The 27,975-nt window shown below is 40.8% G+C and overlaps 1 protein-coding gene across 2 annotated transcripts; it reads left to right on the top strand.

Moving 5' to 3' along the window:
- Positions 1–28: 28 nt before the first annotated feature.
- hfm1 (helicase for meiosis 1) lies at positions 29–27,962 on the top strand. 2 transcript variants are annotated; one of them, XM_034215425.1, is made up of 40 exons: positions 29–420; positions 1,249–1,381; positions 1,468–1,583; positions 2,053–2,356; positions 3,134–3,468; positions 4,679–4,720; positions 4,839–4,909; positions 4,997–5,129; positions 6,307–6,458; positions 6,563–6,640; positions 11,434–11,589; positions 12,370–12,570; positions 12,680–12,768; positions 12,876–12,919; positions 13,027–13,128; positions 15,294–15,439; positions 15,696–15,790; positions 17,060–17,193; positions 17,286–17,333; positions 17,539–17,619; positions 18,556–18,647; positions 18,816–18,922; positions 19,002–19,049; positions 19,523–19,620; positions 19,716–19,850; positions 19,953–20,038; positions 21,241–21,324; positions 21,494–21,651; positions 21,820–21,923; positions 22,576–22,749; positions 23,401–23,466; positions 23,557–23,681; positions 24,388–24,470; positions 24,649–24,761; positions 24,847–24,909; positions 26,348–26,641; positions 26,735–26,810; positions 26,987–27,086; positions 27,491–27,624; positions 27,736–27,962. In XM_034215425.1, exons 2-40 carry the CDS (start codon positions 1,311–1,313, stop codon positions 27,788–27,790), a joined length of 4,593 nt encoding a protein of 1,530 aa, XP_034071316.1. In that variant the 5' UTR covers positions 29–420; positions 1,249–1,310; the 3' UTR covers positions 27,791–27,962. The 2 variants fall into 2 exon arrangements, with proteins under 2 accessions (XP_034071316.1, XP_034071317.1); XM_034215426.1 differs by lacking the exon at positions 21,241–21,324.
- The last annotated feature ends 13 nt before the right edge of the window (positions 27,963–27,975 follow it).

Genomic DNA, 27,975 nt, shown 5'->3' with positions numbered 1-27,975 from the left:
CTATGTGAACTTGTCCTTCACACATAGACAATACTTGTTTGCCAACACAGGAGAGATGTTACACTATCCCCCAATGGTTGTATTTTTCTCACCGGTCTTTGTTGCTTTCGCGGCCGGTTAAGTTATTCACAGTGACGTGTGTTTTAAGCAGAAAATACACCTTCAACATAGAAAAAAATTCATTTCAAAGTAGTATTTGTTCTAGTTGGGCAACTTATATTTTAATAAGAACAACAAGCTACAGCTGATATTTTTTATTTTAAAAAACAGTATTGTTTATATTAATATGCTACTTAATATTGTTGTTATTGAACGCAACATGGTATTCGGCGCTGTCTAAAATGTCGAATGTGGCTAGTGAGGTCAATGTTTAACAACTGATTTGTAATGTCCCTGGAATACATTTAAACATTGACACAGGTAAGTTCACTGCTAGAAAATAGTACAGATAACTTTCATATAGGTAATTAGTTAAACTGTTAGGCAAGTATGCAGTTAACTGATAGCCTTTGTTTAAATGTCTTCATATTTTAATATTGCTAGCTGGTTGTTCAGTAGCTAAGGCCTTAGCTTAAGCTAACAAAGCCAAAGTTGTTTCACTCTTTTAGCCTGAAAATGTAGTTACTTAGTATTTTAACTGAGATACTAACTACATTAGTCATAATGGAATGTACATTGTTCATATGTCTTGGTTCAGCAGGTGGTCTTCTTATATAGCATTCAGGTATGTCAGATGTTTGTGGAGTAGAAGTAGGCTACAAAGTAACATAAAATGGAAATGCTCAACTAAAGTACAAGTACCTCAAAATTGTAGTACAGTACACAAGTACAGTATTTAAGTAAATGTACTTAGTTACTTACCACCACGGTATTTGTAAGTAGCTATGCTAAATGCTTAAATTCACATTAAATCAGCAGTAAGATTGCTTACAGTATTTCTATGAAAGCCATACATTTATTAATACTCTTTTGTGTGTCGAAACATATCATGTATAAACTCATTTGGAAAATGTATTTAAATATTATAAGAGCGCTTTGTTGTGTTAATTCAGACAACTACAAACGTTTAAAAGCCTCCAAGGTTGCAGCAACTATGGTGTTTTCCTCTCATTCGACCTTTAAATAAATCTCAGCCACAGAACTAATATTGTAAAGAAATAGCTTCTCATTTATTGCTTTGGTATTACATCTATAAAAGTATTTTTGGTTTGTTTTCTTGTTCAACCATATATCACCATTTACCCATAGCGATTGATTGGCATTGCCCAGCTTTGCGTTCACATGTGTGCACGCCTCTGGGACCTGATGAGATGTTGGACTCCGATGACTGCACCTTGTCCCTGGACAATCTGTTTTTTGAGAAACCCATTGTCCACAAAGTGTGAGTACAAATAGATGCCCCATTTTATCAGCATCTTTCCTCTCACAGCTGAAGCATTTTTCTTCTTTCTGGATTGTATTTGCCAGAAAGCCACTGCACCAGGAGGTCAGCCCATGGCACCTGGACATGCCTCCGTCTCTTTCTCAGGTCCCAGCCACTCAGGATATGCAGAAGGAGGCAGAGTCTCTCTCTTCTCTATACAGTATGTTGTGCTCTGGATTAGAGTGAATTCCTTTTCACTTGACTTGAGTAAACTGCGCAGTATCTGGTCTACTAAATGTAACTGTGTGACTCACTGACACAAAAGGCTTGATAGCTTTCCCAATTTTCCATGGTTTGCATAAACAAACCGGGTTCTGTGTCTTATGATATATTCTCATAATCGTATGTGTAACTGAGCTACAAAACAGAGCTAGACAGCTAACCAATCAGAGCAGACTACGCTCTAGTTTCAGACAGAGGGTGAAAAGAGGTGCTGTAGCACAGGCAGTATGAGAAAAGTAAAGAGCTTTTTGAACATTAAAGCATGGAGAGTAGAGACACAAAATACAAATATGAACCTGAAAAATGAGCATAATACATCCTCATTAAAGATGTCACCAAATCACATCTACTTCCTACTTTGTAACAGTATATATAACTATGTTTTCCTTCTTTAAAATTACTCTCAGGTTTCCCACAAATACCCAAGCCTTCTTTTAAAGGATCAGCTGGCTTCAAGGCTTTACCAGCAAAAATCAACAGTCCATACAATTATAACATTGATGAGAAAGAGAATGATCAAACTCAGGATGGCAGAAATATCAGCAGCAGAAGTGATGGCCTTTGGGGAGGTGAAGGCTTCTGGGATTATTCTCAGGATGTCTGCCATAGCGCCAGAACTGGGGATGAAACCCCGCAGGAGCCTGGTCATGCAGCCATAAGTAGGAGGTGTTTGTCTCTTGATGGCAGCAAAAGCCCACCTCTACGAAGAAGGCAAGTGTCAGTTATCAAGACTATATTGTTTATGGACAGTCTCCCTTTTGTACATATTTTGAAAGATGTGATGAAATCTGCACCTGGAGGCAGTATAGGTTTATTATTCAAATGTTTTAACTGCCAATTATTTATATATGGCCTTGAGGCTGTAAGAAAGCAGGCCAAAAAGGATTTTGCGTCTTGGTGGCGGATGCAAAACATACATTTAATAAATGCTTAAATTAGCATGGTTTAATATAATTAACTTTAATCAAATATACTTTAGGGAGAATGAAGTTGTTTTGCCAGATACGTTTAAACATACAAGGAATTTGCTTTTGTGCATAAGAAAATAAGTTGTAAGAGAAGGTCAAAAATATAACGATTATAAAAAGAAAAATATTTTACCATTAAAAAAGAATAAAGACAATACTTTACACCAAATGTAAATATAAAAATATATATATTAAAACATTTAGTACAATGAATAAATGACAATATGTGACAAACTGAAAAATAGTTCTAATAATTTTTAATAAAAGCAATGCATCCATTTTTGCTTTTTCTGAAGTGGGGACACTTTGAATCCCTTAAATGGTTGAAACCCATGATATGCTTAGTGAAAATGAATCTAAAGTACACCATGAAGAGATTCGCTTTTTCAAATCAGTGGACAATTCTTAAAGATAATGAAAATATGCTAAATTGTCCCCCATATCCTCCAACGCAGCCTCAAAACTGGCAGTGCTCTCATTCTTCCTCCCTCTATCAATTCTTCATTCCCTCCCAAAACAGCTTGTTCAAGGTCCAGGTGTGGAACAGCGGAGGTGACTCGTCAAACAAACATGACCTCGGAAACAGCGGCAGCCAGACAGCATCCAGACCTCAAACTTTTCTCAGGCCGGTTACCATGGCGACAGCGCCTCTTCCTCCTCTTCATCTGCCAGGGGCGACAGTTAGGCAGGCGGCTCCTCCTTTCTCCCCAAACAACAACTTCCCTCCCCCTCCTCTGGTTTTCTCTGCAGTGAGCGGCCGCCCCCCGCAGCAGGCGGCACATGCTGAGGCGCAGGACAAGGGCACAAAGAGAGCCTTCGTTCCTCCCATGACGCCTCAGCCGCTTCACATACAAGGTGGAAACGCAGCGCCAACACAGTCAAAGACACTGTGTCCCTTACTGGTTCACCAAAAATCACGTGTACAGCTTCTGTAAAGTGCTGCAGCTACTGTAATGAGCATGCCCAGGTCGAGCCGCGGCAGCAGCTGCCACATTGTGTTTGTGTGTGATGAGGTGAAATGAGGTGAACTCCCCTCAGTGACCGCTCCATTGTAATGCAACATACTAGGCACTAGGTGGTGGGTTGAAAAACAGTAGAAGCTGTACAGAGTAACAGTAGTGCCTTTGTAGACACATACACTATGCAGCGTTTCCTTTTATTTTCGTAATATCATATTATTTATTTATGTACCAGAGACACATTTTAACTAAGTACATTTACTCAAGTAAAGTACTTAAGTAACATTTTGAGGTATGTACTTGTACTTAACTGGAGTATTTCAATGTTTTGATACTTTGTATTTTCACCCCACTACAATTCAGAGGTAAATCATGTACTTTTACTCCACTACATGTATTTAGTACCTTTAGTTACTTTACAGATGTGGATGAATGATGTGAAATCTAATTAACTCTTAAATCAGACTTTAGTTCCAGCTGGAGTAAATTCACAAGCTACCCTGCAGTATACAAAGTCATTCAAACTAGCTGCACCTTTACCAGCTTTGAGAACACTTTCATGATCAATCATTATAAAACACATCATATATATTATTCTGAAATGGACCAATCTGCACAATGAATACTTTTACTTTTGGTTCTTTGAGTATATTTTGATGCCAATACTTTTGTACATTTACTTGAGTAATGCTTTGATTACAGGGCTTATAGTATTCCTGGTAGTTCTACTTTTACTTAATTACAAGATCTGAGTACTTCTTCCACCTCTGGACATTTTGACTGCAGGGGATGGGGATTAAACCTCTGACCCTCTGATTGGTAGATGCCCATTTCCCCCCTGAGCCACAGCAGCCCCATATTTGCATAAAAACACAGGAATAGTCGACATAAAAATATATTAAATGAACTACTAAGATAAGTAAGAAAACACTAATTACTAAACAATTTCTGCCATTAAAAAGTACAAAAAAGATTTCTGCAATTTTACTCAACATTCACCAGGAAAAAAAAACTGTCCATTTTAAACCCTGCAAAAATGTTAACATTTCTTATTAAATCTGTGAGATTTGACTGAAAATTAACGTGTGTAATATTTTGTATTTTAGGGTCCTCTGGGTCTGGAGTTTTGAGACCAGTTTCTGAAATCCGTATCCTTTTTGTGGTTGGCAAAACAATATCAAATTGTTAAACTGTACTTGAATGCTTCTCCAATTTTGCAAGAAATGTTGTTTGATTCTCTCAATTTCCTGAACCATGCTAACACAGCAGCAAAGTTCAGATCCGTCTTCAAAGAGTTCCCCTTTTTCAACTACGTTCAGTCCAAAGCATTAGATGATGTAAGCATTACTTGAAAACCTCTATAAAACACTAATCTGAGGATTATGAATAACATAACGTGTATTTCTTGTTTGCTGTGTTCACAGGTTCTTTACACGGGTAACAACTTTGTGGCATGTGCCCCTACTGGATCTGGTAAAACGGTTCTGTTTGAGCTGGCCATAATCCGTCTGTTAATGGAGACCTCAGAGCCCTGGAATAACGTCAAAGCTGTCTATAGTGAGGATAATATTGTGTAAACCCATTAAATACATCATCAAAGCTCAAGTCAGAGTAGATTTGGCCTAGAGTAAGGATTTATTGTCACAGCATTTTTTGTTTCCAGCCTTAGCATTGGAAGAAACAATTCCGACTAAGAAAGTTTAGAAGAATTCCTGAAAAAGTGTTATATTTTCCTTACTCCAAAGAATATAGAACTTGGTATATGTATATGTTTGTCTTACTTTATAACTGATTGAAAATATAAAACACAGATTTACTTTCCTGTTCTATATAAAGGTTGCCAATATGAACAAAGCATCTGTGTCTAGCATGTGGAAGAAATCCTATACTATGAAATACAGCCTTAAAGGTCCCATGTCATGGCCATTTCTACTGATCATAATTCCATTGTTGAGGTCTACTAGAATAGATTTACATTGTTCAATGTTCCAAACTCACATTGGTTTCTCAGACAGCATCTCTGTATAGTATGTGTATTCACTCTCTGTCCTAAACGGCTTGTTGGAGCTCCTGCCCCCCCCCCCCCCCTCCCTATGAGCCCAGTTGGCCGTCTGTGAGACAGCGAGACACAGCTAAATCCAGCCTGAAAAACACAGACTCACAGCCTCGCCGCGTCCCGCTGTCTCAGGGAGGAGAAATCGGCGGAGCTGCAGCTGAGAAAAGATTGAGTGTGTGTGAGGAAGTCCGCGGATTGGTCCAAATGTAACGGCTCCACGTACGTAACGTAACGGCTCCACGGATTGGTCCATTTGGACAAATGGGTCCATTTGGGTATGGGCACGTCACTGTACCCAGGAAGAAAAAGAGAAATGTCCAACGAGGCATTCTGGGGCAGCATAGACAGGTCTTTTCTGTGTTCGAGTTGTACTCGCTACAGGGTGTACTTTGAGGGTTAGTGACTCTGCAGACCGTTTACATGCAGAAAAACCTTCATAACACACAAGGGGACGGGTAATAACCGGAAAAGCATGACATGGGACTTTTAACAAAGTTAGTGAAGATCAACAGTGTTTCAACACACACTCCTGATTCAATCATTCACTGGGGCTTTGAAAATGTTTCTTCTGACTTGCTTTACTTTGAGTGTTTTGATTTTGGATTCAGTTCTAGATGTATGTGTTTCTGAGGAGCAGAGAAGTGTTTTGTAATAACACTCCCTGTGTGTTCTTGTCAGTGGCCCCCATCAAAGCACTGTGCAGTCAGTGCTTTGAGAGCTGGAAGAAGAAGTTTGGGCCTCTGGGGCTGAACTGTAAGGAGCTGACGGGCGACACGGAGATCGATGACTTCTTCGAGATCCAGGACTCCCACATCATCCTGACCACGCCTGTGTGTGACACTACACTGCGTCCTAATTTAACAAATGCAACAATAAAATGTGATAAGAACTTACTTTTGAGTATTTCATGTTCTATTTCACTTTATTTTGACAGGAAAAGTGGGACAGCATGACCAGAAAATGGAAGGACAACTGCCTGCTGCAGCTGGTCAGGCTCTTCCTTATCGATGAGGTCAGATACTTTGTTTGCAGAGCCTGCAGCATCCAATAATGTTATACAGGGTTCCTTTAAAAGTCTTAAAAGGCTTTGAATTCATAAATGTATCATAAGGCATTAACTGCTATTGGAATAATATCAATATTTCTAAAGTCTTAGAGAATCCTTCATTAGTTCACCTGCAGTGTTACAGCAACAAAGGGTCCAGTGCAACAAGAGGCCTAAATAAATAACAAATAATATAGAAAATGAAAATTTGAAAGTAGATATTTCAATTGCCATTATTATATAGTAATACTATAATGAAAAGCTTAGACATGGTCAGTCAAATCTTCAAATAATTGTTCATATCTATGTTTTAAATCTTCTTACTAATCTCTGTAGGAACCCTGTCATGACACCTGAACATGTTAATACATTGAAACCTAACCTGATCAAAGATCTCATTAAATGTCCTGAATGATATTGGACCAATAATTTAATATCTAATTGTGTTCTCATGGATAATTTACCATTAGATGGCTCTATTTTCAAAACTAATGATGTTAATGTTTTAGAAATGTGACTGTACCTGTTACGGTTGAGTGAAGGAAGCAGGACCCAAATTCAGATAACTCAGATTAACCTTTATTTCAAGGATATTGAAAAATAACTTGGACAAAACAGAACATTCACCGGTGAACTCAGTCACAAACAAAAGACGAACCAACACTGAACACAGGAAGAGACAAGACTAAATACAGGGAGGGGTAATCACAGGAGGAGAAACAGCCGGGCAGGGGAGGAGAAACACAAGGGCCACAGGTGAACACAATCACACACCAGGGAAACTAAACAAAACTATGGCCACCAGGGTGGGTGGAGGGGGTCTGGAGGACGGGTTTTGGGATGACAGCCCAGGAGCACAGCGGAGGGCCCGGAAGGGATCTCGGGTGGACGGCCCCGGGGCAAGGCAGAAGCCGAGAAGGGGGACTCGGGTGGACGGCCCGGAGGCAAGGCAGAGTCCATGGTGGGGGTCTCGGGCGGACGGCCCGGGGGAAAGGCAGAGCCCATGGAGAGGCGAGGACCACAGCGGGCGAACTCAGGGGGCCGAGCATGAGGGCGAAGGCAGCGGCAGGAAGAGTCAGGGGGCCGGGCCCGAGGGCGAGGACCACGGCTCTCAGGGGGCCGGGCTCTCAGGGGGCCGGGCTCGAGGGCGAAGACCGCGGCTCTCAGGGGGCCGGGCTCGAGGGCGAAGACAGCGGCTCTCAGGGGGCCGGGCTCGAAGGCGAAGACCGCGGCTCTCAGGGGGCCGGGCTCGAGGGCGAAGCAGGCGGCGACGGAACAACTCCGGAGGACGGGCAGGAAGGCGCTGACGGGACAGCTCCAGAGGCCGGGCAGGAACCGGAGCCGGTGGGACAGGCTTCGTCAGGATCCCTCACGGAAGAGGACCAGGAGTTGGCAGGACCCCCGGCGAGACAGGGGGCGGCGGGACCTCCAACGGAACAGGACAAGGGGTTGGCAGGACCCCCGGCAGAAGAGTTGTCGGCGGGACCCCCAGAGGCACAGGACACAGGGTTGGCAGGACCCCCGGCAGAAGAGTAGTCGGCGGGACCTCCAACGGCGCAGGACATAAGATTGGCAGGGCCCCCGGCAGAGGAGTAGTCGGCAGGACCTCCAACGGGACAGGACATAGGGTTGGCAGGACCCCCGGCAGAAGAGTAGTCGGCGGGACCTCCAACGGGACAGGACATGGAGTTGGCAGGACCCCCGGCAGGAGAGCAGTCGGCGGGACCTCCAACGGCACGGGACATAGGGTTGGCAGGACCCCCGGCAGAAGAGTAGTCGGTGGGACCCCCAACGGGACAGGACATTGAGTTGGCAGGACCCCCAGCGGAACCTCCAACGGCACTTCAGTAGGGACTTGAGTAGGGAGAGGGCTTGAGAGGGATCTCGAGAGGAGACTTGAGAGGGATCTCGAGAGGAGACTTGAGAGGGATCTCGAGAGGAGACTTGAGAGGGAACTCGAGAGGAGACTTGAGAGGGAACTCGAGCGGTGACTGGAGAGGGAACTCGAGAGGTGACTGGAGAGGGAACTCGAGAGGTGACTGGAGAGGGAACTGGAGAGGTGACTCGAGAGGGGACTCGAGAGGGGACTGGAGAGGGAACTCGAGAGGAGACTCGAGAGGGGACTCGAGAGGGGACTCGAGAAGAGACTCGAGAGGGGACTCGAGAGGGGACTCGAGAGGGGACTCGAGAAGGGACTTGTGTCGGTCGGTACGCCGACAGGACACGGGGAGCTGGCGTCGGCTGGAGAGCCAACAGGAGACGAGGTGCTGGAGTCGGCCGGTACATCGACAGGACTCGGGGAGCTGGCGTCGGCCGGTAAGCCAGTCCTGGAGCCGAAACTGGAGTAGGGACCATGGCTACTGGGGCCGGTACTGAAGCCGGAACCATGGCTGCTGGGGCCGAAAACATGGCTGTGTGGGCCGGCACTGGAACCGGAACCACTGGAGCACGGGCTGGAATCTTGGTCTTACAGATGCGGACATATACACACACATATATTTATATAAATATATACAATTTCAGAATCAAACAAGTATGAGAGCAATCTCATAATAACGTAACACAATCAGAGACTGGATATATCCCCCCCCCCCCCCCCTCTCTCTGGTCGCTGAAATGGGGAATTGAAATTACGGGCCAAAAGTTGTACAAGTATTAAAAATAAGCATAGGACACCAAACCAACTGAGACCCGTCTCAGACACACACCTACACACTACCACACACACCTACTGCTCCTAAAGCACAATCAGGCTACAGCCGTTGTGTATTTTATTATGTGAAGCACTAAATGGTCTTAGAAAAATATCGACTCTTTGTTTGTAGATATCTAAATATCGACTCTTTGTTTGTAGATATCTAAATATCGACTCTTTGTTTGTAGATATCTACTAAACTAAAGCATACAAATACAGAAAGTAATGTAGGCCTGTTATACTGAGTGATATATATTATACACACTGCTCTGCTTTCTGCACGGACCTCACAGCTGTAAACATCGCGTTGCGATGAAAGCAGTTACTAATATAATATCCAAGGGATGCATGCAGAGCTGTCATTGGCTGAGATAAGTCCGGCCGTGCGTCACGCCTCCACCGTTCCCGGAAATGCATCCGTGGAGGAGCCGTGGAGGATGCATCAGTGTCTCCTCGGTTAGAGCTCCTCCAGAGAGCCTCCTCGATGCTCGATCCTCGGTCCTCGATGTGCATTTAGAGAAATTAGATGTCCTTCAAAATGGCACGCTGAAATCCATTTCCGGGTCACTACCGGAGGACCGAGGAGGGGAAATTTGAGTATTGAGAAACCTCTAAGGAGGAAAACATGACAGGGAGAACCGAACAGCAAAATAAACCCAAACATACAAAACTACAAACGTGACATAACATGAGAATCGTGACAGTACCGTTCTTAACACAAACTGATGCTAGCTTTGCCTTATTCGAAAATAAATTAACAGGGGGATAAAAGGTGCCCAAAATGTTACTTTAAGAAGAAAAATCCCTTATGGCAATTTAATAAAAGCAAATGTTCTTCTTTTGTCCAACCTAAGATAATTTCTAGTCTAATGGACCATCCTTTAACAACGAGCAATCAGCATGGCTATGAGCGGGTTCATTTTCTATTTCCAGGGATTTGACTTTTATCTCTGCCTGATAACAACGCAGATGTTGTGAATTCCAAATTCTACGTAAAGCCTCAAGCTTACATTTCTAAACATGAACATTCCAGTGGACATTTTCACACATACATTATAACATTATCCTTCAAAATTATGACATCAATTCTGAAAAAATACCCACCTGACAGGTATCACAATCTTTCAGGATTACATTTTGGTCACATCATGACATTATTGGGTCACTTTTATTTAGACTTCCAGTATATGATTACATCAGGCACTTATTTCCTGCACAGAGGTGGATGCTCACTGTGCACCAGAAGATTCACTGTCTACAGTGTGTTTTATTATGCCGCAGTGTGTGATGCCACATAATTACCCTCTGCCCTCAGCACTTCATTTCACTTGAGGCTAGTCATTAAAATGATAGTACATCATGTCCTGGGACTGTGTATTATGAGAATGCATAGGACCTGAAATACACCTTCTGATGTTAATAATGGAATACAGGGCTAAAGGATAGCTTTATTTGATTTGACCTACATACCGACATCTCTGTGTGGAGCCTTTAAGGCAGGGGTGTCAAACTCAAGGCCCGGGGGCCAAATCCGGCCTGTGATTTCATTTTTTGTGGCCCCACAAGAGCTTGCAAAGAATATAATATGTTTATTATACGGTTACATGCCGAGTTACAGAAGCACATTGTCCATAACCTACATGTCCCACAATGCATCTCAAATTTGTCTTTTTTTTTTTTAAATGTAACTTTTTTTTCAAAATGTTTTTGTTTGTTTTGTGACTTTTTTTTCCATAATTTGGCTTTTCTTTTTAAATCATTTTGCGACATCCTCACTGAAGAGACTTGCAATTATTTGCCCTAGACTTCTGCTTTCAGACGTAGTTAATTATGAAGTTATTACCTTATCCGATAATAATCCAATGAAGAGGCAATAATGTAATATAATACATTATTTTATATATATTAAATATTTATATATGTATTTTTATATAGTCTTAAAGTTACAACCGGCCCTTTGAGTGCAACCATAATGTTAATGTGGCCCGTGATGAAATTGAGTTTGACACCCCTGCTTTAAGGGGTCTTCCTAAGCCACCTGTGTAACGGCACGTTATTCCTCCAGGTGCATGTGGTGAAGGATGAGACCCGCGGTGCCACGCTGGAAGTAGTGGTGAGCAGGATGAAGGCGGTGCATGCCTACAGAACAGCACAGAATACAGAGACAGGCCTCTCCATGAGATTTGTGGCGGTATCAGCCACCATCCCCAACGTCTCGGATGTAAGTGGCTGAGAAATGTATTTATGGCAAAATAATTCAGCAGCAGGCAGCTTTCAAAGTGACATCAAATCTCTCATAATGACCAGGGTGTGATAGTAACCAGGATGCCAGGTTTCAATTAGCACATTTTTAGAAATAGGCAACCAATTCTTTATCTTTGCCTTTTAACATGTAAAAAAAACAAATATATTAAAATATATTTTGCATTGCTGATCTTAAATATTGCTCTTACAATCAGGACCAGACAACTTGGCATGAACGTTCGTGTGTCAACATCACAACGGAATGTGCAAATTGATTCAACTGACAAAGATAAAAACCAAAAATTAAAAACCAAAATGATATCTTGACGTTTTGGGAGGCAAAGTATCCCGACATCTTTGACTTTTGGGTTACCGTAATGAAGGTTTAATTATTTAATTATTATTTAGGTTTACTTTTTTATTATTAAAATGACATATAAATGCAAAGTATCTTGATATATAAATTGACTAGAAATGGCAACAATATTTTCAGTTTTGTCAACCAAGTGTTGATGCCATGCAACCACTTTTTAAAAGATATTGTTGAGTCCTGATGGTATACTTGACATAAGTAAGATTCACATCTTAAGCAAGAATAAAAAAAAGTAGCAACTCAAAGCTAAGTATCAACAGTTAAGAAAGGCACATCTCTAAGTACTGTACTTTAATTGATGGAAACAATTGTGTGTCTTTACTGTATTCCTATTGTAAATCAGCTGCTCTGCTCATTGTTTCGGCTCTAATGTTGTGTTGATAGATCGCAGACTGGCTGTCTGATGAGAGCGGTCCGGCCACATATCTGGAAATGGACGAGAGCCACCGTCCAGTGAAGCTGAAGAAGGTGGTGCTGGGATTCCCCTCCAGTCCCAACCAATCAGAGTTCAAGTTCGACCTGTCACTCAACTACAAGATGGCCAACATCATACAGACGTACTCTGACCAGAAGCCCACACTCGTGGTGGGGAAATCAAGCCACATATTGTTTTTATTGGATAATATTCTAATGTTATTATTGAAAATGGTGTAATTATATTTCTTCATAATCTAATAATGATGGTATTCTGTAGTTTTGCTCTACAAGGAAAGGAGTCCAGCAGGCAGCTGCAGTTCTGGCCAAGGATGCTCGGTTCATTATGAGCATTGAGCACAAGCAGAGGTACGTTTCTGACTTATCTATGACATGTTTTCATCTATTCATCAAACATTTGAGCTCAGTTTAATATAAAGCTTTAGCTGAACTTGCTTGACTTTGTATCTGTTAAGGCTGATGAAGTATGCAAACTCTATTCTGGATTCAAAACTAAGAGGTGAGTGCTCTTTTGGAACCATGTCAGGAGCCAGTATATCAGAACATGATTGTTTGAACTTCATTTGAACTGTTGAACATGATTCTGAGGTTATGTCTGTATTCCAGATCTGGTGATGTTTGGAGTGGGATACCACCATGCAGGAGTTGACCTGTGTGATAGGAAGTTGATAGAAGAGGCCTTCACTGTGTCAGACCTGCCCGTCCTCTGTGAGTCCTTTTATCTTGTGCTGTATATAGATGTGTGACTATATAAGTGTGCAGCACGATTATGTCACAATCTGTCTGTTTTATTTTGAAAAGTGTCCAGCCCCTGTGTTATGTCTGTTTTCACTTCCTGTCTCTGTGTTGTCCCTCCTGTTTGATTACCTGATCCTGTTCACCTGGTGCCTCTGTTACCTCATTCACACCAACGCAACTCCGGTTCAAGCTCCGTGCTAGAGCTTTTCAGGTTCAGAACCGGTTCTTCGGTTTAGCGGAGGCTCTTTTCACACCGCCCAGAGTCCGACTGGTGCTGCATCATTGCGTCATCGTTTGCGTCATGACGTAACCGTTTGCGTGCCTGCTTCATAAAGCCAAACCGCGCGGAAACCCCTCACAGCTGACACCGACAACAACAACAATGGCCGATTGTGCTCCAGCTTCCTCTGCACCTCTTCGGAAGACCAGATTCCCAGTAGGTAGCTGGTCTCTTCAGTGGATCACTACTGCTTGTTAAGTTTCTCCATCGTTGTGTACAAGCTGGATAAAACGCCGGCTTGTTGTTGTTGTTCAGGAGTTGATCCCGCCCCCGCCTCGACGTAAGCGTGACGTATGTGGTGCTTTTGCTCTAGCCGAACAATTTTTTGGTGCTTGAAACGAACCGGATTCCGGAGCTAAGAGGCTGCTCCGCTGCGGTGTGAACAGGAAAACCCGGTGCTTTTCAAGCTCCAGCTCCGAACCGGCCCCGAAACACCGTTGGTGTGAATGAGGTATGAGTGTTGCCTTCCCTCCCCAGCTGTGTCTTGTCCTTGTGATTAGTCTTGCATGAATTGAAGTTCTGGTTTTCTGTTTGTTGTTGTCGGGTCCTTGATATTTGATGTTAATGAGACAGAGTTCTGTTTTGTTTTTCTTTGCCTTGCCCAGCTCTGTTTATTCCTGGACAACTGTTTATAAAGGACTTTCCTTTTAAAGTTCTTTTGGTGTCCTGCACTTGGGTCCTCCCTGCTCTTCCCTCCAGCATGACAGTTTACTTTCTATACGCTGCATACACAAACGGGAAAGACAAGTGCCACGGGTTACAACATCTGAATGGACTTCACCCATATTGTGTTTATACTTTGCATGGCATTAGTCCAAGCTTTGTTACTATAGGTTTGTGTCAAAAATGCCTGTTCAATTGCAGAGAACACAACTTAAAATGATCTATACTGGTAGGTTTGTATGCCAATCACAAACCATTATGTTGTTCTACCCTTATTGACTGATATGCACCAGTTGTGGGAATCTAAGTTCAAATAAGAGTTTAAAACCTTTATCCTATGTTATTCTCTTTAATTCAGACCTACAATAAAGATTCAAAAAAAGTATTTCCATTGATTAATAAAGAAGGCCATATTATGCTCCCTTTCCTCTAGTGTGTTCTATAGGTTTTCATGTAAATGCTCTGGAAAGGCAAAAATCCCTGTGTTCTCTCCAGAGGGATTTTCTCTCCCACACACTCCCCCCCCCCCCCCTGCCTGAAACTCCTCCATTGGACCCCTTTGTTTATTTCCGTAACATAATGACATCACTGGACATCTCTAAGCGGTTGACCAATCACAACAGAGCCGGCCAGCTAACCAATCAGAGCAGACTGGGCTCTGGTTTCAGACAGAGGGTGAAAAGCTTTTTGAACGTTAGAGCATGGAGACATGTCCCAGTAGAGACACACTAAATATGAATATGAACCTGGAAATGAGCAGAATAGGTCCTCTTCATTTCGTTTCAAACCTTTATTTAATCAGGTGAATCCCATTGAGATCATCGATCTCTTTTTCAAGAGAGACCTGCTGCAAGTAGGTTCCACATGAAGACAGAAAAACAGAAAACAGAAAAACAAAAAGGACCTCATACAACATAGATACAGGGATTTACGATGTACATACCTAACGACATTCACAGGTACCAACAGTATCAGATTTCTCTTGAGGGTAAAATACGGTAAGTATCTCATATACGCTTTGGCAGTGACCATTTTTTATATGCCAACTATATAAAACTATATAAAAAATATAGCATAATATTATTTCACATAACAGTGCACGATCAGGAACTTTGGTACAGTTTGACATCATCAAATTCATTGTATTTTTATGAGCACTGAATGTATGCTATTTTCTTTTATAATACACCAGTTACCACCAGGACTCTGGCCATGGGCGTGAACCTGCCTGCTCATCTGGTGGTCATCAAGTCGACCATGCAGTATGTGTCCGGCTCCTGTGAGGAGTACAGCGAGGCTGACATGCTGCAGATGATAGGCCGAGCAGGAAGACCACAAGTAATGGCAGAATAACAATGGAATAATGCATTCTTTTTACTTATCTCCCTTAGCATGAGGAAATAAGGTCTGGTGCACCACAACAAAACAAAGTGTAGATATGTGCCTTTGTTTCAAAAGTGTACCTTTGGTGGTATCTGAAGCCGTTATGGAGATAACTGTAACTGTCTAAACACATTAACCTGATTCATAAAGATAGCAACAGCATGAGTATGAGGCACAAACTAAATACCAACTTCTGTCTTTCATCCTGTAGTTTGACACAACAGCGACTGCAGTGATTATGACCAAGATGCAAACCAGAGACAAATACATCAATCGTTTGAATGGAGCGGAAATCATTGAGAGCAGGTATTACAGCTCCGTCACTTGACATTCTTCCTCTTTCCTCTCAGCCTGAGCCGGGTTGGGTAGGACTGGCATTACATCAGACTATTATAACATAAGTACCTATAATCAACACTGATTCATAAGGTCATTAAGGAGATTTAGTTACATTGTCAAGGATTTCTTGGTTACATTTTTGATTATTAAAGTTAATTAAAATAGCAAAACCCCTATGTGGGCTATGATTAAAAAAACAGCTGCAAAAAAGATGTACAATGACCCACATGGGTAAAATACATACAGTATATCTGAAGTGCTGTTTCTGTAGGACTCTTTTGAGTTACCAATTGCAAATGATGAATATGCAAAATTTGACATGTATTTAAATCTTAAAGGTCCCATGTCATGCTTTTCCGGTTATTACCCGTCCCCTTGTGTGTTATGTAGCTTTTTCTGCATGTAAACGGTCTGCAGAGTCAAACCCTCAAAGTACTCTCTGTAGCGAGTAAAACTCTAACACAGAAAAGACCTGTCTGTGCTGCCCCAGAACGCCTCGTTGGAGATTTCTCTTTTTCCATTGTTTACTTCTTGGGTATAGTGACGTATTTGGGTATAGTGAAGCCGTTACGTTTGGACCAATCCGCGGACTTCCTCACACACACACACACACACACATTCGGCGGGACGTTGCAAGACTCGCTGCTGCGAGGAGCGGGACACTGTGAGCTGGCTCACTGGTGTGGGGTCGGCGAGTCACCGCGGACCTCAGCCTGGGCACACACACAAACTCCCAGCCAGGCTGCGGGTGTGTGTGTGTTTCGGGCTGGGTTTCGCTGTGTCTCACTGTCTCGCACGGCCACTGGGCTCACAGGGAGGGGGGGGGGCAGGAGCTCCAATAAGCCGTGTAGGACAGAGAGTGAATACACATACTATACAGAGATGCTGTTTGAGAAACCAATGTGAGTTTGGAACATTGCACAATATAAATCTATTCTAGTAGACCTCAACAATGGAACTATGATCAGTAGAAATGGCCATGACATGGGACCTTTAAGAGATGTTTCAAGAGAAAAAAGAATATAAATACTTTACAAATATGTGTGTGTCTATAATGTTCAATGTTTACATTGGAAGTAATCCAAATGTATTCAGTTTAGATTCATTTTTTTCTCCATTAGATGATGTTATTTATTTCCAACGCTGCCATTTCATTTGTACTTCAGCAATGAATGCATTTCAAAGTAACATGACCCGACCCTGCACATGAGGTAACAGTACACCCTCCTCCCCCAGCTTACACACCCACCTGGTGGAGCACCTGAATGCTGAAATTGTTCTCCAAACCATCAGCGATGTCAACATGGCTCTGGACTGGATCCGCTCCACCCTCCTCTACATCAGAGCCCTCAAGAACCCCACACACTACGGTAGGAGCTCAAAACACGCAACCCTATCAAAATGAATGTTCTGCTTCTTTGTCATAACTGTATTTAAAAAACTGATTTGACTCTAATTTCAGGTTTTTCCGCCGACTTAGACAGATATGGGATTGAGGCAAAATTGCAAGGTGAGCCACCATTTTTTGTATTCCCTATTTCCCATCAGTAAGGTAGCATTCTGTTATCAGAATAATACTGTAATAAACTATTTCAACCACTGTTGAAGCCAGCTATCATCCAAGCTGTTCTTCTGTCTGTAATCTGACTTTTTGGGTCAATTGTCCACATTACTTAAATACTGTAGTTCAGTAGTTGCTGTGTCCCTTCTCATAGAGCTTTGTCTGAAGAACCTCAACTCTCTGTCCTCCATCGATCTGATCCACATGGATGAGGATATCAACATCAAACCAACAGGTAGAGAGGAGATGAGTGTGAATGGTTGGCAAAATGCCCAATGTGCGCTTACTGAGTGCCTTCTTCATTTTAACTTATGTTCAAAGTGAGGATTACATTTAGTCTTCTTTTTCACTGGGCTTTAAAAGTAGGAGTTGGGAAATACATAAATAATGAATGTGAGGGTAGAGCTTCTCAAGACTATGAATCGATTCACAACTTACAAAGATTTATTTTGTAAAAGATTTGTTTTTACATAAAAGTCTATTTATTACAACTGATGTTTAGGAACCTGTCATGCAAGTTATTCATCACACTCAACTGCACTGTAGTTGTGTATATGACATTTGACCTTTTTGATTGACAGTAATCATACACACCATGTCGTAGTTGTATCAAGCATTATTGTGTGATTTGATGATAAATCATACAAAAGACCAATTGTACAGTGTTACAATGTTTGTACAATACATGTTATATTTGAAACATCTGAGAAACAAAAAGGCAGCTAGCCTAAGCTTACTGATTTTATTTATGTAATAGGCAGAATACAACTACGACAACTTGAACTTGCTTTTCATCAAGGCACTGACAACGTTTTTAGTAATTTGTGACATTTTACAATAAATAAATGATGCTTTTTGTTTTGGGTTTGCCTTTGTATATTTACAATATTGCAATCAGTTGATAAAACCGACAGATATAAAAACTCAATAATCCAGATTCATACACCATTTACTCAGCTTTCATGCTGCCACAACACTTTGAACAGCGCTGTGTTCTAAATTGAGAATCCATTTTGAGATGAATCATGAGAAACATTCAGATTCACACGGCGGGTGATAAAGACTAGAGAATAAACCTTCCCTAAATGATTGCTTACAATAATATTGTACACTATCAACAGATGTTAGAAAGTGAAAAGTGTGAAGTAGTCCTGTCTTGTGTTCCCCATAGAGAGCGGCAGGTTGATGGCTCAGTTCTGTGTCGCCTTTGAAACCATGAAACAGTTCAGCCAAGTGTCTGGCACGGAGAGCCTGTCCGACCTGGTACGTTCCTGAGAACACTGCACAGCAATGCTTTTAATTCAAATGCACATATAGTAACTTTCTCTATTGTTAGGCTGGCTTCCTGCAAAAGGACATTATTTTCATTATTATAATGGTAAGACAAGGCAAAGAAAATAGTGTTCAGATCAAACATGGCTGTGTGTGCAGATTGAGATGGTGTCCAAGAGCAGAGAGTTCAGCGACATTCAGCTGAGAATGAATGAGAAGAGGCTCCTGAACACTCTGAACAGAGACAAGAACAGGATCACCATCAGGTCACACACTAATAGCCTAAATCATTACCCCTATTTTGGAATGTATACTCATGAATAACATTTATCTGCATTCTTCCAGGTTTCCAATGGAAGGAAAGATCAGATCCAGTGAGATGAAAGTGAACTGGTAGGTTTATTCATGCAGTGTTTGAATAATAAGTAATGCTGGTTTATGGTTTTATTGCAGAATATATTTTAGAAATTGCTAATCAACTGTCCATTATACGTATTTTGTGTTTAGTGCCTTGCCTGTGGAGTTTCTGAGTATAAATGATATTACTGTGAAAGTAAATAAATACAATTAAATTAAATAGCAATGACATTTCATACAAATTGCAATGAATTCAAGTACCAAAGACAATTAATAATAGTTATATTGAGAAAACTAGGAAATATGTATAAACAGTAAACCACAAAAAATGATGATTATATTTATTGAGCTGAATATCGTGACAAATCGAGCCCAGTTATCTGTCATGTCCGCTGTATTGAAAGCTAATGGAATGGAATTGGTTTATGCATTTTGTTGCAGAATATATATTATGAAATGCCTTTGGACTGTCTGCTATGTATATGTTGTGTTCCTCGTCTTGTCTGTAGCTTGATCCAGGCTCAGTTGGGCTCCATTTCAATCCAAGAGTTTGGGCTTACACAGGACACAGTGAGGATCTTCAAGAATGGGATGCGCATCAGCAAATGTACGTTGCTAAAATCAGGGATAACAAACAAACAATGTACACTCTGTTTGAATTGATATTTGTCTAAACTCTGATTGTATTTTGATGCTGAACAGGCCTGTCAGAGTTTCTGAGTCACCGATCCAAGACAGGTTTCTCTGCTGTGCTCCACTCCCTGATGCTGGCTAAGTGCTTCAGAGCTAAACTGTGGGAAAACTCGCCCTACGTCTCCAAACAGCTGGAGAAGATAGGTGCATCCACATAGCATATTATAAGATCTTAAATCTAGGGCTTTTCACATGCATTTTCAAACCAAATCTTAACATTTGATAATAATTCACTGTGTTTTTCAGGCCAGACACTGTCAACTGCCATGGTGAATGCTGGACTCACCACTTTCAGCAAAATAGAGCAAAGCAACCCCAGAGAGCTGGAGCTGGTCAGTCTCCCTCCCACTGCCTTTATCTTTTTCCATCCCTAGTCGTTCCTCTGTGAGGGTAGTGATGTTTGGCTCCTAGGGTTGTACTATAGTTCAATGTATCATTCCTAATGTTGAGAAATGAACAATACACCTTCTCTTCCCTTCTCCCTGTCCTAGTCTCAGTCCTCAGTGCAAAAGTCCAAATCATTTCCAAAATTCTAAAATGTTTTTATCTTACAAAATATTTTTACTTTAACCCTCCTGTTGTCTTCGGGTCAAATCTGACCGATTTACTACTTTCGTCAATCTTAACTTTTTTGATTTACATTCGATTGCATTAAGGCTTTATGATATCCTTCACAGTAGACATTTGAACATATACAATTGCTGATCACCACTTTCATTGCATTTTGAAAGTGAACACCCATGGTGTTCCCGGTTAAAAATGACCGCCATAAAGAAAAGGAATTAGTAACCATCCGGATCAGATATAAAACACACACACACACACACATACTCTAGATGTGTTCCCCCCCTTATGTGCCCATCCCCCCACATGGATCACACCTGGCACACGCAATACATGTTCAATGTCTATTCTTTGTATATTTACTGCAGTTTTTCACGTATACCAGCAGTCTGATACAATATGTACAGTTTGAAAGGGTGTTAAATGAAATGTGGTGATGATTAATGGTTTTTGTGTTAATCTAATAGCAGTTAAAACAGGACAGGTCAAATTTGACCGCGAACACCAAAGTAAGGGGGGGAACACGAAGACAATAGGAAGGTTAATGCATATTTGTTGACGTCTAGCCTTTTCAAAGGATACATGTTCTGTACAGTTAAACAACAGTTGTCTCTGTGTCAGAAGGTGACATGCACCTGTATTCATGGACATTTGAGGCTTCATTCAAAAAAGTCCATTAAACATTTTTGAATAGAAAAACAAACATCTGATACAGACCATGTGGTACCGTCCAAGCCACAGGATTGGATCCCATGATTGAACACTGGGTTATTTTCAGTTAGTTTCAGTGCACATGAAGACGGGACAGCTTTCGGACATCAATTGTTCCATTGTTTGAGCTGGATCAGTGACAATTACTTCAACTGTGATCCAGATATGTCTCCATATATGTGTGTCATTTTAAATTCTCAAATAATTATTCTATAAAGTATTTGGTTGTGATTTCTAACTTTATATATATTGTATTTAGATCGTCAATAGACATCCACCATTTGGCAACCAAATCAAAGAGTCTGTTATGAATCTCCCAACATACGAAGTGACCTTGGACCAGGTAAAGCACAATGCAGGGTTTTATATTAAAGGCACGCATATGTTATATTACATCATGTCATTGAGTTTTTGACCATTTGTAGGTGACACTTGAGCTTATCCTATTAAAAGTGAGGCTACTTAACTCTGATTATTCTTAACATTATTAACAAGTTGTTGCTTTTTCACAGCTTCCAAGGTATAGCTGTGCTACGGCGGAGATCGTGGTGAAGGTGACCCTAAAAAACCAAGCACAGCTGCTGTCTAGGAACAAGGCCCCAGACCAGAACTATGTCTCTCTGATTATTGGAAACTCTGACAACACGGTGGTCTTCCTACAGAAACTCACGTGAGGAAATAAAACCGTTTTCTTGTCTTTGTTTTCTTTCTCATACCCTCTCTTTCTCTATGACTATCACTATTTTAGAACCCAGACCTTTCACCATTATGTGCAAAAAGACAGAGACTAGTTTGGAAGTTATTATGGATTTTCAGCAGGCATCATCTTTTTTTTCAGGGAATTGGCACTGCTGAAGTCTGGGAGCTGGACGAAGAAGATTGAAGTGGGGAAGGCCTCAATAGGAGGCGGGATCAGCGTCAATCTCATCAGCTCACAATACGGTAAACCAGTGAAATATTTTTGAATTTTACATAGAAATATATCCACAATATATATCACAGTTTGTCAACCGCAACGTGACATTTTTTCTATTATTTTGCTGTATTTTATACATAATCTTTGCTACACACCATTGAAAAGAAAGTAGCATTGTGTTGAATATTACAAAAGGCTTTTTTAGATATACAGTGTTATTTTCCCTCCTCAAAACAAGTTCACCCCCCAACTCTGTAGAGATAACATAATGGTAATGTAGTAAAAAAAACAGTTCAAGTTCATACATAAAATAGAATTAAATGAAATAGCAATAACATTTGGTAAAAACCGAGTTATCAAGTACTGCTGTAAATAATATTAATAAAAACTAAAGAAAATAGGGGGGGAAACGAAATGGGAAATATGTTAAAAGAGTCAATTACAAAACATGATGAACATGAAATAAATCCGAAATAATCGGTTTTATATTAAGCTGAATGGATTAAAGTAGGGGGTCTATCTTCAGGGAGTCGTTGTTTCCGATGTTTTGAAAGCAAATCCTAATTCCAACTGTATATTTTGTTGTTGCACACCCTGGCCCGGGTACAAACTCTTTAACTGGACTGCCAGTGCAAGGATGCAGTCACTGAGCATGTTGGCCTTTTTTCTGTCCTGCAGTGGGCCTGGACATCCAACAGAAGTTTAACGTCTACTTTTCTGGAGCCAGGAAGTTTGAAAGTGATAATCCACACCACTCTCTGCATGACCCGAGTGGACAGAGAGCGCACGCTGCACCAAATCCTCTGTCTGCAAAACCGGCTGCAACTCAATCTGTTTCTGCTACGGACCAAGGCACTACACTTTCTTACTGATCATTTGGTTAATGCTGAAGTATGAAACTGTGTCTATGGATATATAGTATGTTTTCAAAGGCAAGCAGAGGTGGGAGAAGTACTCAGATCTTGTACTTGAGTAAAAGTAGAAGTACTAGAGTGAAGGAATACTCAGTTACAAGTGAAAGTCCTGCACTCAAAATGTTACTAAAGTAAAAGTACAAAGGTATTAGCATCAAAATATACTTAAAGTACCAAAAGTAGTCATTGTGCAGATTATGCACCATTTCAGAATAATATATATGATGTGTTTTATAATGATTGATCATGAAAGTGTTCTCAAAGCTGGTAAAGGTGCAGCTAGTTTGAATGACTTTGTATACTGCAGGGTAGCTGGTGGATTTACTCCAGGTGGAACTAAAGTCTGATTCAACACTTGGTTATATTTCACATCATTCATCCACATCTGTGAAGTAACTACATGTATTAAATACATGCAGTGGAGTCAAAGTACACCATTTACCTCTGAACTGCAGTGGAGTAGAAGTACAAAGTAGCATAAAATGGAAATACTCAGGTAAAGTACAATTACCTCAAGTACAGTACTTGTACTTAGTTACTTCAAACCTCTGAAGGCAAGTTGATATTTGTGATGACTTTTTCTCTTCAGATTCAGGCAATAAAAGACAGTGCAACCACTTCTGCAGGAATAAGGATCTCTGTGGCCACGAATGCTGTGAGTACAATCCTTCGTGTTTCACTGTGTGCGTATTTGATTGTATTGACTGGCTGTCATGATCATTGAGGTCTTCTCTCCACCCTCAAGGTAAAGTAGGTGTCACTGTGGCCCGGAAGAGGTTATCCGATCCAGAATCCAGTTTCTCCTCCTATCTGCAAGACCTGAGGTGCAGGAGTGACACACTCGGGCAGACTCCTGTCAAACGGCTCAAGGTGAGGGAGGAAACCAGTAGGACTTTATGGAGTCGGTCCAAGCCTGAATCATATGCTCTTTGAAATAATAACCATCGCACAAAAACGTCTGTGAATTGAAGTGAATAAACACTATTCAATGTGTGGTAAATGAATATTAGATACAAAGCTTTTTTCTAAAAATACACTTTTTATTGAGTCTACAAAAGAATGAAAGAAATGTCAATGAGACAAGTCGGGAAGTTCATCTATTACAAATAAAAACAAGAAATAAACCAGCCACAATGAAACAGCCCCATATTTGTAACATCATAATGCATGAACAGATATTATACAGGATTAAACTATGAGGATACTATTAGAATGGTAAAAAAGACGTAGTACAGGTTGGTTGAAATATGGAATATGTTAATCCTTGATTATTTTCATCGTAGGAATTGCTTTTTCTAAATAACATTTCTTAATATAATCCGCCATGGTGGCAGTTGACTATACATTTGAATCCTTTTTAATAAGATAGCTTAACTTTGACAAACAATACATTTCTCTTCTTATTTGCTCATAAGTTAATCTAAAAAGTGTTTTATTACTGATCTGTATACATCTTGTGTTTGACTTTTTTATCATTTCTTTAAAATACATGCTGCTATGTGGAGTGCATTGGAGTGGAAGAAATGTCTTGTGTTTAAACGCAATGATAATAAAACATCTTATTGTGTTTCCTCAGATGAAAATGGGCGAGCAGTCTGTGTGTGCCAACATGCAGGAGTTTGCTTACCAACCCAGAGAGAGGCTACCTACTGCTTCCTGGTATTCACAGTCACACTGACATCTAACACCCTGATTCATAAGTGCTCATACCAGAACAAGTCTATTAACAGCTGCAAATGACATTCTGAAAAAGTGTGACAATAAAATAAGTTTCATTTCAATGACATCTGAAGAACTGATGCTAAATGATATCCATGACCTGTTTTATGTGATGAAGGTACGAAGGAAGTCAGTATGCAGCTTCAGTTAGACCTCACACTGAGACGGTGGATCTGACGGGGGAAGACTTCACTCAGCTACCAGACAGAGTTCCACTGGACCACATTGATGGTGGGAAACATGACTTGAACAACTCAGTATTGCATTTGCATTTTGCTCACCCCTTTATCTTTAATTGTATGTCTCTGTCCCTCAGATTACGATGACTATGTGGAGGAGGCTGTCCCGACACCTGCTGTGTCCCACACTTACCACCATGGTATTGTTAAACAGCTTAACTCATCACGAGACAGAAACTGGTGGTTTAGCATGATTTAACTGATTTTTACAAAACTAAAAAAATGTACACACAGCCAGTTTGTCTACATTGTCCTGAGCTCATTAAACCCCTTTGGAGCATGGTGCAGTGCATTTGTAAGTTTTATAAGGATACGGTTAACATGCTTTATGAAAATCTTTTTTCTTTGTCCACTTTTAGATGGAGCATCCATAAAAGCACCAACAAAGAGAGTGTTTCAGTTGTCCCTTAAAATATCAAACAATATCTTATTTACTTCGACGTCTTTGTTGTAAAAGTATATTACTGTAAAGGGGAAGTCAAAGTTAGCAAGAAAGGACTAAACATAATTCACAATAGACCAAATCTTTAGTCAGTGAAATTTGTAGACACACATTTTTTTGGACAGAACTTAATAGAGAGGTGAAGTCCCGCCCATCTACTTCCCATGGGACCTTATTTAGGAAAAAGCATGTATTGAAGTCAATGGAGAGAGAAAGATCATCTTTCGATCCCGTTTGAATTGTGCCACGAATTACACACATGATGTTTGTCAATCTTAAAAAATTATTTCCATGTCAAAAAAGTCACAGTTTGTCGTAAAACTGTTGAAATATAAGACTATGAAAGATATGCAACTAGAAAGACTACAAATCCCAGAATCCCGGTCCCGCATGCTGGCTCTTACGGAACCGACTAACTCCCCTTGTGTGTGTGCACAGCTCTCAACGTGCAGACTTGGAGTGATTTTCTCCTCTTTTAATACTTTTCGCCTCATTCTGAAAGAAAGAAGTGAGATGTTCCAACGTGACGGCCATCTTGGTGTGTGGTGCGAGACGGGAGTTGTAGTTCATTGAGCGGTTTCACACAAAAGTGTTACTTCACAGTTTTACGACACATTTAAAAAATGTTGACTTGCAAAATTATCTTTTAAATTGACAAACATCATATGTGTAATTCGTGGCACAATTCAAACGGGATCGAAAGATAATCTTTCTCTCCCCATTGACTTCAATACATACTTATTCAGAAATAAGGTCCCATGGAGGTCCACCGGAAGGGGAGGGACTTCGCCACTCTATGGACTTTTGTACTGGATATCACAGAAGCATAGTAAGAGCAGAAGGTGAATAAAGAAAAATGTACTTAGCAGGGACCAAATTGGAATGTTTGTTTCTACACAGTTTGTTTGTGTTATTTCAGCAATCACGGAAAAAAGTTAGTCTTTCTATATTAGTTGGCCAAGGTTATCGTCTATGCCTTTGGAGCACTTGCTTGCTGCGAATGATAAAAACATGCGATACCACCAATTATGGTCTTCAAAAGGGGGATACTATTTTTTTATTGAATAAAACAAAACCTAAAGTGCAGAAGCATTTCACTGTGTATTCATCCTTTTTATTTATTTATCCGTGTTTAGGTTCCTCAACGTGGAGCAACACAGGAAACAGTGTTGGAGTGAACCACAAACCTCTAGAAAACCAGACCAATAAAAGCTCCGCTTACAGCAACAGGTCCTCTGCTGTGCCAAACCTGAGCGCTCACCGCAACAACGCTTCATCCTCACACATCCCCACTGTCTGCTTCGACCTGGGAGATGAATGGGACGACTGGGGAGACTTTGATGATGAGAACTTGGTGAATGCCAGCGAGATGCCGTATCAAACCAATACTGTACCTACAGTCCAGCAGTCTGTTAACTACAGTGTGACAGGTAGAGTAATACCTTACTTCAGGTATGATCATGAGGGATTATGACTCAACTGTTGTAATGATTTTGATAAGAATCCAGATGTTTCATGTGTAGGCTTTGCTGCAGCATCTGCATCAGCACTCCTCAATCGCTCACAAGTCAAACCCCGGATCACCAGAACACCACTGAGGTAAGGGCAGACAAATGTCCACAAATGATCTCCAATTAAGGTGTGGCTGTAACACAAGAAAAACAAATACTGTGTGAAATATGTCAAATATCATCCCAGAAAATAACACAATCATTCATTTTGCTTTTATATTGTAGCTAAGGTAGTAAAACATTTCTCATATTTTTGTCTTTTAGGTCAATTTCACCAACTTTAAGTCCTGGATTCAGACATCCACGACCCTCATTGGTCACAGTCAAACCACAAAACAGACTCACACTCGACTGGAATATAAAGGTGTGTGTGTGTGTGTGTGTGTGTGTGTGTGTGTGTGTGTGTGTGTGTGTGTGTGTGTGTGTGTGTGTGTGTGTGTGTGCGCATGCAGAGATCTACATGGATAATATTATTTTACATACAGACCTGTTTCTAATTTGTTTAACCGAAAATCCTACTGTGGTCATAAGAGACACAATGGAGCCTTATTAACATCTTGAACATCTACTACTGTTATTGTGTCTGCATGGCTACATTTAGATGTCAACAACACATATGGCAAAAAGCAACATTTGTTATCAAGGTTGCTGTTTTGCTGATGGGATTTTGGGACTACCAAATCAGTACTTACTCCTAGGTTAAGATAAATCAAATGAACTTCAAAACGCTGGCCCTTATGGCACATGCCTGTCTTCCTCCGTTTGCAGAGACCAATCATATTCCAAGAAGGGATGACAGTGACGACCCCAGAAATTCTCCCAAACGTGGCCCCTACTACCAGAGGGTTTGATTTCTTCTCACACAGCCTCCCATCCAACAGCAGCTCATCTGTCAACAGAAGGTAGAGGAAACTATTATAACAAGGCTTTTTTGACTTATTACAGTGTTCTTTTTTCTCCATTAAAGCATTTTGACTAAAGTACACATTTTTCACCCTCTTTTTTATATTTAGCACAAACTGCAAAGAAGAGGAAGCTTTCCTGGGGATATTTGATGGTTTATTTTAGACGTTTTGTATGTAAAACTGTTATATGAATATGTTGTTAACATAATATGTTTTCTTTATGTTTGTGTTCGCTAACATGAGATTTGCATGAAGAGTTGTTGTCTGTTCTATAGGCTATTAAACATTATAATAGTTAAAGTGCATTATATGTTCATATTGTAAATGAAACACATTTTTTCTAATGTC

Source organism: Gymnodraco acuticeps, unplaced genomic scaffold (assembly GCF_902827175.1).
Source record: "Gymnodraco acuticeps unplaced genomic scaffold, fGymAcu1.1, whole genome shotgun sequence".
NCBI classification, from domain to species: Eukaryota; Metazoa; Chordata; class Actinopteri; order Perciformes; family Bathydraconidae; genus Gymnodraco; species Gymnodraco acuticeps.
Note: the sequence above shows the minus strand (reverse complement) of the source record. Positions and strands in the feature narration are given on the sequence as shown.